Below are 14797 nucleotides of genomic sequence, written 5' to 3' on the forward strand. Positions count from 1 at the left end.
AATTTGCATTAACAAAGGACTTAATCCATTTTCTTTTTTTGCCATTGAGAACTCAAAATAGGAATTCTTAAACCTTAACCATTAGTTGCCTTTTGTTTCTTGATACTTGTATTCGTGTATGAACGTGGTACTTTTAAGTTTTGTCTTAATTCTTGCAGTCATTCATTAAAGAAAAAGAAAATGGAGTAAGCTATTAGCTTTCCTGTCTTTCTAAGAATGAAGTATTTTTAGTGCCTTTTTTCCTTTTTTTTTCTTTTGTGGTTTTTATTTTGATTCTTGTTGGAAACCCCTTCCATTCTTTTTTTTTTTTTTTTAGAAAAATACTTAAGCAAAAAAGTTAACTTGTTTGGTAATGTTTCTGCTGGTTTTTTTCTCCAGTGTTTGCTCTGAATTTTCCATGATTTGCATAAAGGCACTCAGGAAAGGTTTAGAGACAGCTCTTTGTGTAGTTACACTTAAAAGAAGTTTCAATAAAAGCATTTATAAGAAAGTGCTCATACCCATTTGCAAGAGTAAAATACTATTTTAATAAGTATCGATTAGACTAATTTCTTATGTTTTATTAGCTTATATTAATATACTAGGGTCTTTATTTGGTTATGTACTTTTTTTTTTCTTTTTGCTGCTTAAAAATGACAAAACCTCTAAGTAATTTGGCAGGTTTTTTTTTTTTTTTTTTTTTTTTTTTTTGTTTAAAAAAAAAAACTAGCATTTTATTTTGTTTGGTTTTTTTTTTTTTTTTTTTTTTTTTTCTGGCTCCCATAAGAATTTGAGGATACAGTTTGAAATCATCTAAGATGATCTCACTATGAAGTATTAAGCAAAAGGTGCCCAACACAACAGAATAGTAAATTAAATAGCTGATTATTTTTAAAATGAGTAGCATTGGAGAAAAAGTGTGAGACACAGTAAATATCCTTTGGAACTTACTATTCCCTTTAAGTTTTCTGAACATTGACAAACAGTAAAATCTGCCAGCTTTTCTTTTTTTCCTAAGATGATACATTTACTTTTAAAAAACATTTTTCTGTTTTTCATTTTCCTTGAATAATAGCCTTATAAGTGAATATTACTCTCTATTGAACTTTCTTCTTGGAGTTTATTCCAATTGATTCTCTTTAATCTTTTGATTTTTAGGGCCATCCTAGGGTAGTTCTATCAGTGCTCTATTCATAATATTTTATTAGAAAAAACTCCTCATTCTCACCAACTGACTATTTTTCCTCTGCTATGCAGAATTGTGTTCTCCCTACCTCACCTTCATTCCCTACTTAACATCTTTTCAAGATGTCATGTTCTGTTAGGAGAGTAGGAAAAAAGTTGAGATTCAGAGCTTAAAGCAGCCTTGTGAGTGGTAGCTTGATAGGAAATGGTTGGTATTTTCCAGCTGCTTACAAGGACAGAATCCATTTTATGGAATATTTTATAGACATGATGACACTTTGCATAGTTTTTAAAAAAGAAGCCTTCCACAAGTACCTATGCCCTCATTATTTTCCCATACTCCTCTTTCCCACACATTCACTTGTGGCTTTTAGAGACTTTATTAAGCTTTTTAAAATATTATCTACTCTTTTTTTGCTATTATTTTCATCATTTCTAGTTATTTCATGGGGGCTAACTTTGTCTCCCAAACCAGACTATGTTTCCTCAGACATGGTGTCTTAGACTTTTGTATTTAAAACTACTGAGCATATAATTTTAGAGCAGGCAGTGTGGTGTGGAAAACACCAACCTAGAACTTAGGAACCTAACTTGCCCTGTGATATGGGCTAAATCACAGTTATCTTCTCTGGGCTTATAGTTCCTCACCTTTCACATGAAAAAATGGAGTACATATTATCTGAAGTACTTTTCAGCTACAAAAATAAATTTGGATCCATGAAAAATTATTGGAGGAACCTCATTTTTCTAAAGGAAAGGAAGACAGAGTTTTCTGAAATTGAACTGTTACCTGTATGCAGCTTTGGATTTCATGTCTAAGTTAATTTTTTTATCCATAAACTAAAAATGTACTTGTTGGAGGTGACTCACAAAGTTTAAGTGAAATTATGTGTTTGAAGGGTTAATATATTCTTTGCTTCCCTTTTGGATTCCTATTCCATGCACCATTTGCTTGGCATGTTCTAATCCCTAGGTATTTTTATTTCCATTTTCTCATTTTCCCTTTTTTTACATTTGACTGTAGTCCCTTCCTGCCTCCCTCAGCTCAGGTTTTCTGAATATTAGTTTGAGTGTTAATTATTATTATTATTATTATTTTTAAAGATTTTATTTATTTGAGAGAGAGAGAGCATGAGAGGAGGGAGAGTCAGAGGGAGAAGCAGACTCCTCTGCTGAGCAGGGAGCCCGATGCGGGGCTCTATCCCAGGACTCCAAGATCATGACCTGAGCCGAAGGTAGACGCTTAACCAACTGAGCCACCCAGGCACCCCTGAAGTGTTATTTAAATGGATGCAAAAGTTATTAAGCAGTAATAAACTCTACTAATTTCAAAATTGTTGGGAATTCATTTTTAGATTAGTGAAAAATCTGGAGGTAATTGTGTTTCCTTTAATAAATAGTTCAGAATTCTTTATAATTTGAGTGTCAGAGTTTTGCAAATAAATGTGACTAACAAGGGGCGCCTGGGTGGCTCATTCGGTTAAGCCTCTGCCTTCTGCTCAGGTCATGATCTTGGGGTCCTGGGATCCAGCCTCCCCCCTCCCCCCCTTCAGCCTCCCTGCTCAGCCGGGAGCCTGCTTCTCCCTCTCCCCGCCCCCCCATGCTCTCTAATGCTCTCTCTCCCCTCTCTCAAATAAGTAAAATAAGTAAATACAGTCTAAAAGAAAATATGACTAACAAGGATTAAAGTTCTTTTTAAAAGTTTGCTGCTTAAAGGGTAAAAAACCAGAATGTTATTTAGTAAATTCTTTAAAATTAGAGAGCTTTAAGGTTACCTTGAAGTGTGAACTACATATTTTTGAGAGATGGGAGGATTATAAATTGAAATAAGCCAGAACTAAGAAGATGAATTTTAACAGGAATGAATGTCAGTGTTAGCAACTTAACTCCACTTGTATAGGTGGGGAGAGAACTGAGTACACAGTAGTTAATTTGAAAAGGGCTTTAGTTTTTTGGAAATTCAAGACAACAGAAAATCTTTAATAAGTACTGCTTTGACCAAGATAGTTGCTTCTTTTCCCTGTTTATGAAGTCTAGTCAGTCAGTATAGGATAGAGGCAGCACTGACTGAATTCTCTGATTTGTGCATCAGATATTCCAACCACAGTCTTTCTACTTCCTTATTTGATCTTACTTTCTTCCAGTGTTTAATTTAGAGCCATATACTTACTCACTTGGGTTGGTAAAGAGAAGGGATTTTTGCAGAGTATCGATAAAGGATGTCACCCAGGAAGGAATCTCTGTGGAGCCATCTGTGTTTCCATAATTTTTCCAGGAATCACATGTACATGGAGAAAGTAGATCAGTGCATTTTACTTTGAAATGAAATTATTGAACTTCTTTATTCTTCTTAATAACTTTGGTAGTTGGGATTAGTCACTTAAAATCTATATAACCCCAACCAAAATTTGTTAGCAGTGCAAGTTTAAAATTGACTAAATGTTTCTAAGTTAATAGAAATATTCTGTGTAAATATTAGGTAAAATCTTTAAACTTTTAAAATACAAGATTTTTAAAAAAGGCAGATCAATGATGAAAAATTCTAATATGATATATATATATACATTTCATATGTAATTTGGCTTATACTTTATTTTTCCCAAGTTGTATTTAAATTGGTTTCTTTGCTTGATTGACTTTTATTTTTTCTTGTTGGGTTAAATTTCACTGGTTTTAAGATTAATCCTTAACATTTTATAATTTTTTAAAAGTGGCATCTATCTAATCTTGTTTGTCTAGGCAAAATGGTACCTTTTGGAGGGAATTTCAAAGTATTCTATTTAATTTCTCAGACTCAGCTAAATAAGCATAATTTAAAAGAAAACATAATGATATCTTTGATACAAAACAAAGTTTTCTGCTTTATTTTATGCTTATGAAATGAGATGTAAGTAAATGAAAGCCACTTACATCAAATTATCAAATAAAAGTGTTTCTGTAATTTTTGTCCTTGGTTAGAAAATAGTGGGTTCGTTTTTGTTTTATTAGTATTTTTTAACATCACTTCTAGAAGTGGGGCAGAATGTTTTTTAGAATGATCTTCTTCAAGGATATTTTTAGGACATTAACCTGCTATGATCTGTTCTTCCTTTTCTATAAGGTCTGGCTCGTGTGTGTGTGTGTGTGTGTGGATCGTGTGTGTGTGTGTGTGTGTGTAGCTCTTTTTGGCCTTTTGACCTCCTTTTTTGTATGCCTTTTTTTTTTTCTTTGTTAATTCCTCTTCATGCTAAGCTATTGCTTATGATCTTTTACTGTGAAATTACCTAACTACCTAACTCAACATGGCAGGATATCTCTGTGTTACCGTTTTATTCTTACTCTTTTTTTCTTCAAGTCTACTGAAACTGTATTTACCGTTGTGTATTTAATACTAATTTATCATCTGTGTCTGTACTGTGCCATTGGTAGTTGAAACAGGAACATGAATTTTAATAATCAGATATAAGTATTGTTGGTCTTATTTTCCAGGCCAGAGATCCTCAGCAGGAGCCTATGGAAGAGATAGAAAATTTGAAGAAACAACATGACTTATTAAAAAGGATGTTACAACAGCAGGAGCAGCTGAGAGCTCTGCAGGGAAGACAGGCTGCTCTTCTTGCTCTGCAGCACAAAGCAGAGCAAGCTATTGCTGTGATGGATGATTCTGGTATGCCACAGTGTAGCTTGTTGTTATAAGTAAGGCTCAATTAATAATGGTATTGCAAGGTGGATGCTGGTTATTATATGATCAGGTCTTGATTATATTGACTAGTTTAGAAACCTACATATGAGGCTTACCCTGTCCTGTGCTTTTCTCTGGTTATGCAGAAGAGGTTGCAGGGACAACTCCTGGCCATCATACTGTACCGGGCAGACAGCCAGCTCGCTCTCCTTTTCATCAGAGAGTACCTTTAAGAGGTAAAAGGGACAGGCTGTAGTTCTGTTTTTGTACCTCACACTGATAGGACTCTTAATGTTTGTTTTTTTTTTTCCCTTTCTTTTTTTTTCCCCCCACTTTTTGTACTTTATTCATCTGGGATTGCTATACTTGTCTTGCCTACCAAGGAAAGGTCAAAACATTAAGGGAGACAATGCATAAATTTGTAGAGCTTCTTTAGCTTCTAATGTTGGTAGTAGCTCTGTTATTTCAATTAGGTGCCCAGTTGTATACACCAGTTCCTTTGAACGGTATTTATATTCTATATATAGTCTTCCTGAGACTCAGAAACGTTTTTTTCACTTTTCTTTCTTCCTTCATAGCCATGTATCATTTAGGTGGAAATTGTATTGAATTCTTTAGTACTGAGTCTAATTTTATAGTTTGTTTTATCACTTCAAACCTGTTTAATTTCTCAGTAAGTTGAAAACAGCTTGTTACCTATTAAAACTCAGTAAAACTAAGGTCTATTTTCTAGTCTATCATCCTAGTCTAATAATAATTTATTTCCTGTGGGCTCTCTATTTTAGGTCCTCACTGAGATTACCTTGTTATTCTTCAATTTATGCTGCTATCCACACCTAGCCCAGTGGCTTAGCCCTCTGATCACTGTTATACATAATTTAATTTTGCATTTTCATATGGAACTGTATGACTTGCAAGTAACTTATTCTTTTGTAATAATTACATAATTGTATATTATATATAATATGTACAGTAATAATTTTATACATTTTCAACACATTTTTCCCTTGTAAAGTCCAGAATTCATTAGCTTTTACATTTATATTTAGGAAATAGGTAATTTAGAATAAAACAAAATGTTTAAACAATGACATACTAGTTAATGGCTAATGACTTTAAAGTATTTTAAATATTTTTCAAGTTCTAGATTTCAGAGATATGCCTGTGGTGGTGATGTTATTTCAGATACTTAACGTTTATATCATCTCATTTGATTATCACAAAATTGTAGGTTAGTCTCCAGAGCTTTTTCTTAGTCTCATTTGGGAGAGAAGGAGCTCTAACAGAGTTTTTGACTTGCCTATACTTCTATGACATATTAGTAAAATCAGATTTCTTGAATTCTAGGTCAGAGGTCTTCTTTTTCTGAATATATGAACTTGTTTCTTTAAAGTATAATGAGGCAGACACCAGGAGTAGAATGAACAAAGGTTTAAGATTAAATTTATTTTTTATATTATCTCAAAAAGAATTTCAGGGTAGTAATTTTAAAACATTTTCTCTTGTATTTATGAGATTTCTGATGAAAAACCAGAATGATAGTCTTTAATATTCTGGTATGTAAGTGAGGCTAAGTAATAGTCATGGGAAAGAGTTGTTCTTTACTCAACTAGCAGTGTGTGTTAGTAATCTACACTGTAATTTCTTTCTTTTCAAAATAGAGTTTGCACTTAACTCAGGGCTGAAGGGATTCTATTTAGCCCTGAAATTCTAATTTCTCTTTGAAAAAGCTAGTATTTTCTTTTAAAACAGAAACAGTTTATAGCCCGTGTCTCTTTTAGAGCTGGAAAGGATAAGCACAGGGTGGTTGGGTAGTAGAGCAGTAACCCGTTATCAAAATTGTCCTCAGAATACCGCCTCAGGAATACTGCTGTAGGAAGATAAAAACTATGGTCTTGTAGTCCGCATTGTATCACAAGCAATTACTTCAGTAAATAATCTGTTCTACTGCAAGGGTCAGCAAGCTATGGCCAGCTGGCTTTGGCCCACTGTTTAAAGTTTTATGGAACATATCCATGCCTGTTTGTTTATGTATCATTTGTGGTTGCTTTTCCCCTGCAATGGCAGAGTTGGGTAGTTGAGACAAAAACCATTTCCACAAAGCCTAACATGTGTACTGTCTGAATCTTTATAAAAAATTTGCCAGCCCCTGTATTAGAGCATTGATTCTGTTTGGGGGAGGTGGGGATTGAGACCTGTCAGTATCAGCTGTACTTTTTCAGATGAACCACTTTCCCTTGCCACTCCCCCAACCCAACCTGATAGGCCTGTCCTCTCCCTACTCCATTGAGTCATTATTCTTAATTGGAATGTAGCAGTATCCCTCCTCGAGTGATGGGACAGAAAAAGATGAATCACTATATTAGAATTTTCTGTGTCCCTTTGTCTTCAGGTTAGATGGAAATTTCTTTCTTTTTTTTTTTTTTTTAAAGATTTTACTTATTTATTTGACAGAGAGAGACAGCGAGAGAGGGAACACAAGCAGGGGGAGTGGGAGAGGGAGAAGCAGGCTTCCCGCGGAGCAGGGAGCCTGATGAGGGTTTCGATCCCAGGACTCTGGGATCATGACCTGAGCCGATGGCAGACACTTAATGACTGAGCCACCCAGGTGCCCCTAGATGGAAATTTCTATTAAAATGATTGTTTGGGAGGTAAATCTGAGGGTTAACTAGTTTTAAATTAGGTAAGATTTTTTAAAATTCCTTCCCCCCCCCCGAATTTATTTTTAGCTTCTCAGAAATTGAAAAGTGTATTAATTTGTTTGCTTTAATGAATAGTTGTTAATTTTCTTTCCAGTTGTAACAGAAACTACAGGTAGCCTATCTGGAGTTAGTATCACCTCTGAACTAAATGAAGAACTGAATGATTTAATTCAGCGATTTCATAATCAGCTTCGTGATTCTCAGGTAATTTAATTTTTTTAGTATAGTTGAGTTTAAAATCATATTAATTAAGCCAGTGGTTCCCGAACTTCACTGTAGCATAAATATCACCTGGCGTTTTGTTTTAAAAAAAAAAAAAAATTAAAAAAAAATAAAAATGTAGTGTTCTGATCATTGGGATTCCCTCACTCCCAAAGTATGTATGATTCATACATTTGAGGTGGGCTTCCCCACTGTGTGATTCCACTGCTGGTAGTCTGGGGAGTATACTTGGAGAAACACTTAATTAGAGGAAAATCTACGTTGAATGCAGTGATAAGTGAAACTTTCTCCTTGAATGCTACTAGATAATATGTTCTTTTTTCCTCTCAAAGATTCTTTATGGTCATAACCTCTAAAGCTTAAGTTATATTTGAATCTGTGTCCTTAAATATTTTACTGACGATTTTGGAGAAAGTTCTTAAGTTTAATTTCAGAATTAATAAGTGTTACAATTTGGTGACCTTTGTAAGTAATGATTTAAATGCAAAATTTCAATCTATGGGCCTTGAATAAGAAAGGGTGAATTATTACCTCTTCACTGTAATGAGTATGAAGATTCAATGTCTCCTGTCTGTTGACCAGGTAAAAATAAATGAATATGGTCTACCACTTTGTAGAATTATTTAGCAATATCTAGCACATTTTTTTGGTGACCCTGCAAATGCCCCATCTTAGAGAAATTCTTCACACGTTCTTATATATATAAGAACGTTCATGGCAGGTTTTGTCAATAGCAAATATCTAGAAACAATCTAAATGTCCATAAACAGGAAAATGGATTAATAAACTATGATATATGCATAGAGTGAAATCTTACAGCCAGTTCAGTAAATGAGCCAGTTAATAAATGAAAAACACGAGTTTAGGAAGGATACTTGCTTGATTAATATTTAAAAATGCATGAAGGATGTATATCTTATGTAGGTATAATAATATATAAACATGTGATGATGGTAATTGTGTTTATTTCTGGAGAGAGTAATGAGATTGGGGGTTGGTATGTATAGAGCTTTAGTTATATCTGTAATGTTATATTTCTCTTAAAAAAAAAAATTTGATGCAAATGTGGCAAAATGTTAAAATATAAGCTCAGTGGTGTTCATTTTATGATTTCCTAAGCCGTAGTGGATTTTTGAAAATTTTAGTAGAGGATCATAGGAAAGAAGTGCTAGGAAAAACATAGATTAAGAAAAAGTTTATGATGATTGTAAAAAGCTGGCAAGAGAGAGAATGAGATTTTTGAAAGTTTATATAAGTTTATATAAGGCTTATAAAGACATTTCTAGCACTTAATTTAGATCCAGATAGTAATTCAGTCCAGTGAATTCAAGACCACTGCGTAGTAATATGTGTCCATAAAACCATATAGATGTTATAGTGGCACATCAGGAAATAGTATGTGATTTGGGAATTGGAAAGGCGTATGCTTACCCACTAGCACAATCTAGGCAAATATTTATTGCTTTTTATAAAGAGTATTTATGTGTTTTTAAAATGAGAATCAAACCTTTCATTGCCTTGATCGTCTTTTTTTTTTTTATTTTAAATAAGCCTCCAACTGTTCCAGACAATAGAAGACAAGCGGAAAGCCTTTCATTAACTAGGGAGGTTTCCCAGAGCAGGAATCCTTCAGTTTCAGAACGCTTACCTGATGAGAAAGTACAACTTTTTAGCAAAATGAGAGTATTACAGGAAAAGAAACAAAAAATGGACAAACTGCTTGGAGAACTTCATACACTTCGAGATCAACATCTGAACAATTCATCATGTAAGTAAAGCCGGCTCAGCAGTATTAGGTAGAGGACACATGAGTATATGTGCTGGCATGCAATATTTAATTTAGTAAATATCTGGTGAATGAATGAATGAACTCATACTTCCTCAAGAAAATTACAATATTTGAGGAGAGATAGGACTTGCATGGGGAAAGTTTTTTTTTTGGGAGATTTTATTTATTTGAGAGAAAGAGAGAAAATGAGAGAGAGAGCGAGCATGAAGGGGGGAGGGTCAGAGGGAGAAGCAGACTCCCCGCCAAGCAGGGAGCCTGATGCGGGACTCGATCCGGGAGCCGAAGGCAGTCACTTAACCCACTGAGCCACCCAGGCGCCCTGCATGGGGATAGTTTTTAAGTAACAAGTCAATATACGATGATAACCAAATAGATGGGAGATCTATTCCTATAATTCAGTAAAGGTAAAGAATAAACTTAAGCCTTGAAAAATAGGTAGGATTTTAATTCAGGGGAAAGAAAAAGAGAAGGTAAACTATTAGATACTTGAACATATGTTCCTGGATTTTTTTAGCATATTCACATTTTCCCTTAAAGGAAAACTAATCCAAATTGGTACTTTGATTTAAAAACTATTGAATAGATTTAGAAAGTATTTATAAAAAAAAGACATGAAAAACATATGTATGGTTTAGTGCAAAAAATTTATGACTTATATAGTTTATAACGTAGACTATATAAACTGAAAAGTTTATAACTTTTTGGAAATATATGGTCACTTAGGAGGAATAGGAAGAGCATAGTCATACTAGTTGCACTTTAGGAACCACCTTTTCTGCTGCAAGATGTTTTACTTGCTTCTGTCTGATTGAGATCCAGTTACTAGTCCTCATTTGCTGTCTTCACACCTTCTCAAGCCTGGTCCTTGCCTCTTACCTAAACAGTTAGTAGTAGGAGCTCTAGCATGGGAAACTGATCAGTAGGGTCAACTCCAGCTGGTCATAATTCTTCAACATTCCAGGTGCTGTCTTATTAAAGAAAAGACAAGGGATAGGAAAAACATCTCTGGAGTCCCTGTTCCTTATTCTTTACCCATCTCCTATTTCTCTGCTATCCCCCCCCCCAAAAACCTTAGTATTTCTTCCTGAAACATCCTCCTTTCTTTTCCCAGACCTCTGCTAGTCTCTCCTCCTCTAGAGTATAACCTAATCCCAGTGCTTATTTTTTTTTTTTAAGATTTTATTTACTTATTAGCGAGAGCACAAGCAGGGGGAAGCGGCAGAGGGAGAGAGAGAAGCTGGCTCCCCACTGAGCAGGGAGCCCAACATGGGGCTCAATCCCAGGACCCTGGTGTCATGACTGGGCTGAAGGCAAACGCTTAACCAACTGAGCCACCCACATGCCCCCCCAATGCTTATGTTATACAGATGGACACAGCTAAGAAAAACTTAAAATTCGAAAGTTGTACTGAAGGCCCGGTGGTCAGTTTTATATACATGATAAAGTAGCACTTTGCCTACTGATGACTCTAAAAAATGATTTTTTTTTTTCACACTGTGAAACAGTGTGAAAGCTGTAGCAAAAGGTTGAACTTATTAAGGAATAGAGCAAAGAGACTGCTGGAAACCAGTTGTAGCAATTTGTAATGTGAGCAACAAATGATGGTTGTCCCTGTGAGAAAGAGATAAATAACAGTAGTTTTAAAGTGATGGAGATTGAGAAGTGCAAAGATTCTTAATCTTCATTCATTCTCCTTGAAGGCATAAGGTATCTTCAATCCATGTGGACAGAAAAGTAATTAACATATATTTCAAAGACTATAGAAGATAAGCCATCATCTAATTAGAAAATTCTATTGTTGAGTTGTATTTCATGGTATGAATGTACTACAGTTACTTGAAGTTTGTTTTATCTTTTGGAACAAGGAAAATTCCATCTTGGAGACCAGATAAAATTACTCTGAGCTATGGATAGCTCACATTCTTTGGGGCCTAAACCCCTAGGGTTGTAAAGAGTTGTAGATGCTGTACATCATATACATTTGCCCTAAGTTTTTTTCTTTTGTTTTTTGTTTTTGTTTTTTAAAGATTGATTTATTTGACAGAGAGAGAGAGAGCACAGGCAGGGGGAGCAGCAGACAGAGGGAGAGGGAGAAGCAGACTCCCCGCTGAACAGGGAGCCCATTGTGGGGCTTGATCCCAGGACCCTGGGATCATTACCTGAGCCAAAGGTAGCCGCTTAACCAACTGAGCCACCCAGGCGCCCCACATTTGCCCTGTTTAACTTAACCTAGAATCAGGTTTATCAAAGAATATACTGGTTACTGTTTAAGGTAGAATATAATAGTTTTTGTCAATTTCCACCTTGTCTTTCCTTTTTCTTTTTTTTTTTTCCCCTAAGTCTGTTTGGTTGAATAAGTGGCCTGGCTATTATACACTTACGTTTCTGAAATTTAAAGCTGCAGAATGTAAGATGTTAATGACTTTTACTTTTTATTTTTATATGTAAGCAAACTGAGTAAGTGTTGTTTGATTCCATATCTGTTTGTTTATGGTAACTGGTTTTTTTTTTTTGGTAGTTGTGCCTTCTTCAGCCTCTCCACAAAGAAGTGTGGATCAGAGAAGTACAACTTCAGCTCCCTCTGCTCCTGTAGGCTTAGCACCAGTTGTCAATGGAGAATCCAATAGCTTCACATCATCTGTTCCTTATCCTGCTGCTTCTCTAGTTTCTCAGAATGAGAGTGAAAATGAAGGACATCTAAATCCAACTGAAAAACTCCAGTAAAACATTTTTACAAATATTGTTTACATAGAATAGAATTGAATAATGGGGATAAATTATGGTTTTTTTTCTTTGTTGAAAATTCTAGAAAAACTGAATTTACATAATATAAATATTCTTAAGAGGTAGTAGAAGAAGTGTGTGTGTGTTATATCTGCATCCTTTGAGTTGTCCAAGAGAAATGTGACATTGTAATACAGGTAATTTTTGTGAGCTGATGCATTCCCATTTTCTAGCTAAAGGATTAGAAATAGGTGGGATTGCATTAAAAGATTTTTATATTCAAATGATTCTAAATTCCGAGCCCAGGCCCTAGAGTCAGAAAGCCCTGATATTCTATCTTACAAGGCTGTGTGACCATGGACAAATAACTTACCCTCACTAAGCCTCTGTTTCTTCATCTGCAAAATAGGGATAATATACCTGTTCATAAAGGTATTTTGCAGATTAAAAAACATTGGCAGTGTTCCTGACACTTAATAGAAACTCAGTAAATGTAATACTTGGGGTAAACATATTATACACCTTATAGATCTCTTGTGTGTTACAGATTAGGAACCTTCTGTAAATGTCTAATAGTGTCTGCATCCCTGATTTGCCTGAGAGGTAGTATTTAAATTGAATATTTAGTACTTCACTATTTATTAAGAAACCAAGTCTGCTTTTTTTAATGCCTTTGTCTCTAATAGATTATAAGAAAATGGAGTGATGAGATATTGAGTAAGCTATCCTTGAAATTGAATTCCTAACTTTATAGTCACACCCCTTGAGACTGCACTAGGTCTGAATTTTGTCCATGCTGGCTGCTTTTATATGGAAATACTGCATGCTTTATTTTGCTAAAATAGTTATTATATATACATTTTTGTTGTTTGTCAGGAAGTTAAATGAAGTTCGAAAGAGATTGAATGAACTAAGAGAATTGGTTCATTATTATGAACAAACATCAGATATGATGACAGATGCTGTAAATGAAAACACAAAAGATGAAGAAACTGAAGAGTCAGAATACGAGTCTGAACATGAAAACTCTGAACCTGTTACTAACATTCGGTAAGAACTTGGAAGTTTGTTTTTCTAACATGTTCCTCCTAACTAAATGCTTCTAATATGGAACAGAAAAACCTCAATAGAGTGCTACTTGCTTTTTATTTAAGCTTTTCTCCTGTAAGTCTGCGTAAGTCTACTATTTTGGCCAGTGTAATCTTACTGGCCCTGTGAAGAAAAACAAATAGAGAAGCACTGAATACAGTAGTTTGGTAAATTTGTTGTTTGTTAAGATCACATGCAAGTAAGTCATAAGAAGTATCTAACTTAACATTTTCCTGCCTCTTTATTTTTAGGTGTAACTTTGATTTTTTGGATGTTTTTCTTCTTAAATTTCCAAAGAGCAGTTTTTGAAAAGCAAGAGCCAGTTATTCAGAGTATGAATTTAAATGGAGAAATAGCCAGCGATGTTCATAGTTCAGAATTATTTTATCAGCAGTTCTAAAACTTTAATTTTAAATTTTAATTTTTTACTTTAAATAACTTCAGGCTGTTTTCTTTCTTTTAGAAATCCACAAGTAGCTGCCACTTGGAATGAAGTAAATAGTAATTCTAATGCTCAGTGTGTTTCTAATAATAGAGAGGGGAGATCAGTTAATTCTAATTGTGAAATTAACAACAGATCTGCTGCCAACATAAGGGCTCTGAACATGCCTCCTTCTTTAGGTATGATTGACTATTGATGGATAATTTTGCCATGTTGTTTTTTTGAAGTGGATTTTCTTTAATTAGTACTCTTCTTAAACTTATTAAATTATTGATTTCATTGATACTTGCTTTTAGCAGATTGTCACTATAATAGAGAAGGAGAACAGGGGATTCATGGTGCACAAGGTGAAGATGATGAGGAAGAAGAGGAAGAAGCAGAAGATGAGGGAGTCAGTGGCGCTTCATTAACTAGTCATAGGAGCAGTCTGGTTGATGAGGCTCCTGAAGATGCTGAATTTGAACAGAAGATCAATAGACTTATGGCTGCAAAACAGAAACTAAGACAGTTGCAAGATCTTGTTGCTATGGTACAGGTAAATACTGCTTGATTTTTTCAAAAGACTGTTAATAATTCTTGAGTCACTTACTTTAGGCATCAGAGTTGATAACTCAGTTGTTCAGGTACCTTCTCACTGCCTTCTGAAACATCAGGCAGATTTGTTTTGTGTTTTTTTCTTGTACTTTAATTTTTTCACTTTTTATAATGTGAAAAGGCCTCATAATTATAGCTTCTCTATTCCTGAATCCCAGCTCAGTTTCTTTTCCATCTTCTTACCCATATTAGGAATGAATTAGGCTAGTTTTTAGATGAATAAGAATACCAGATAACACCATCTACAAACTTAAAATTGTCTACCCAGTTTTATAATTGAGTCAGCTCTAACTCTTTAAGGTTTTATTAGAATGATATTTCCAAAGGTTTAAGTTTCAGTTGAGGTCTTCAGAGAAAGCATGAGTAAATATAAAATTATATGGAGTTAAATGTTTTTTTAAAAATGTAGT

General features: G+C 34.5%; 1 protein-coding gene across 32 annotated transcripts in view; it reads left to right on the plus strand.

The window, feature by feature from the left end:
- Positions 1 to 14797, plus strand: part of PCM1 (pericentriolar material 1) — an 80890-nt gene that overhangs the window by 18226 nt on the left and 47867 nt on the right. For 17 of the 32 annotated variants that reach the window (XM_035004162.1, XM_035004164.1, XM_035004165.1 and 14 more), the window contains 8 exons: positions 4633 to 4810; positions 4972 to 5061; positions 7622 to 7731; positions 9301 to 9517; positions 12057 to 12258; positions 13139 to 13312; positions 13815 to 13972; positions 14090 to 14328. In XM_035004162.1, the coding sequence (XP_034860053.1) occupies positions 4633 to 4810; positions 4972 to 5061; positions 7622 to 7731; positions 9301 to 9517; positions 12057 to 12258; positions 13139 to 13312; positions 13815 to 13972; positions 14090 to 14328 (1368 nt within the window). The remainder of the gene's footprint in view (positions 1 to 4632; positions 4811 to 4971; positions 5062 to 7621; positions 7732 to 9300; positions 9518 to 12056; positions 12259 to 13138; positions 13313 to 13814; positions 13973 to 14089; positions 14329 to 14797) is intronic. The other 15 variants (XM_035004176.1, XM_035004179.1, XM_035004193.1 and 12 more) reach the window with 3 other exon arrangements.

Source organism: Mirounga leonina, unplaced genomic scaffold (genome assembly GCF_011800145.1).
Source record: "Mirounga leonina isolate KUSES-001 unplaced genomic scaffold, KU_Mleo_1.0 Mir_128, whole genome shotgun sequence".
NCBI classification, from domain to species: Eukaryota; Metazoa; Chordata; class Mammalia; order Carnivora; family Phocidae; genus Mirounga; species Mirounga leonina.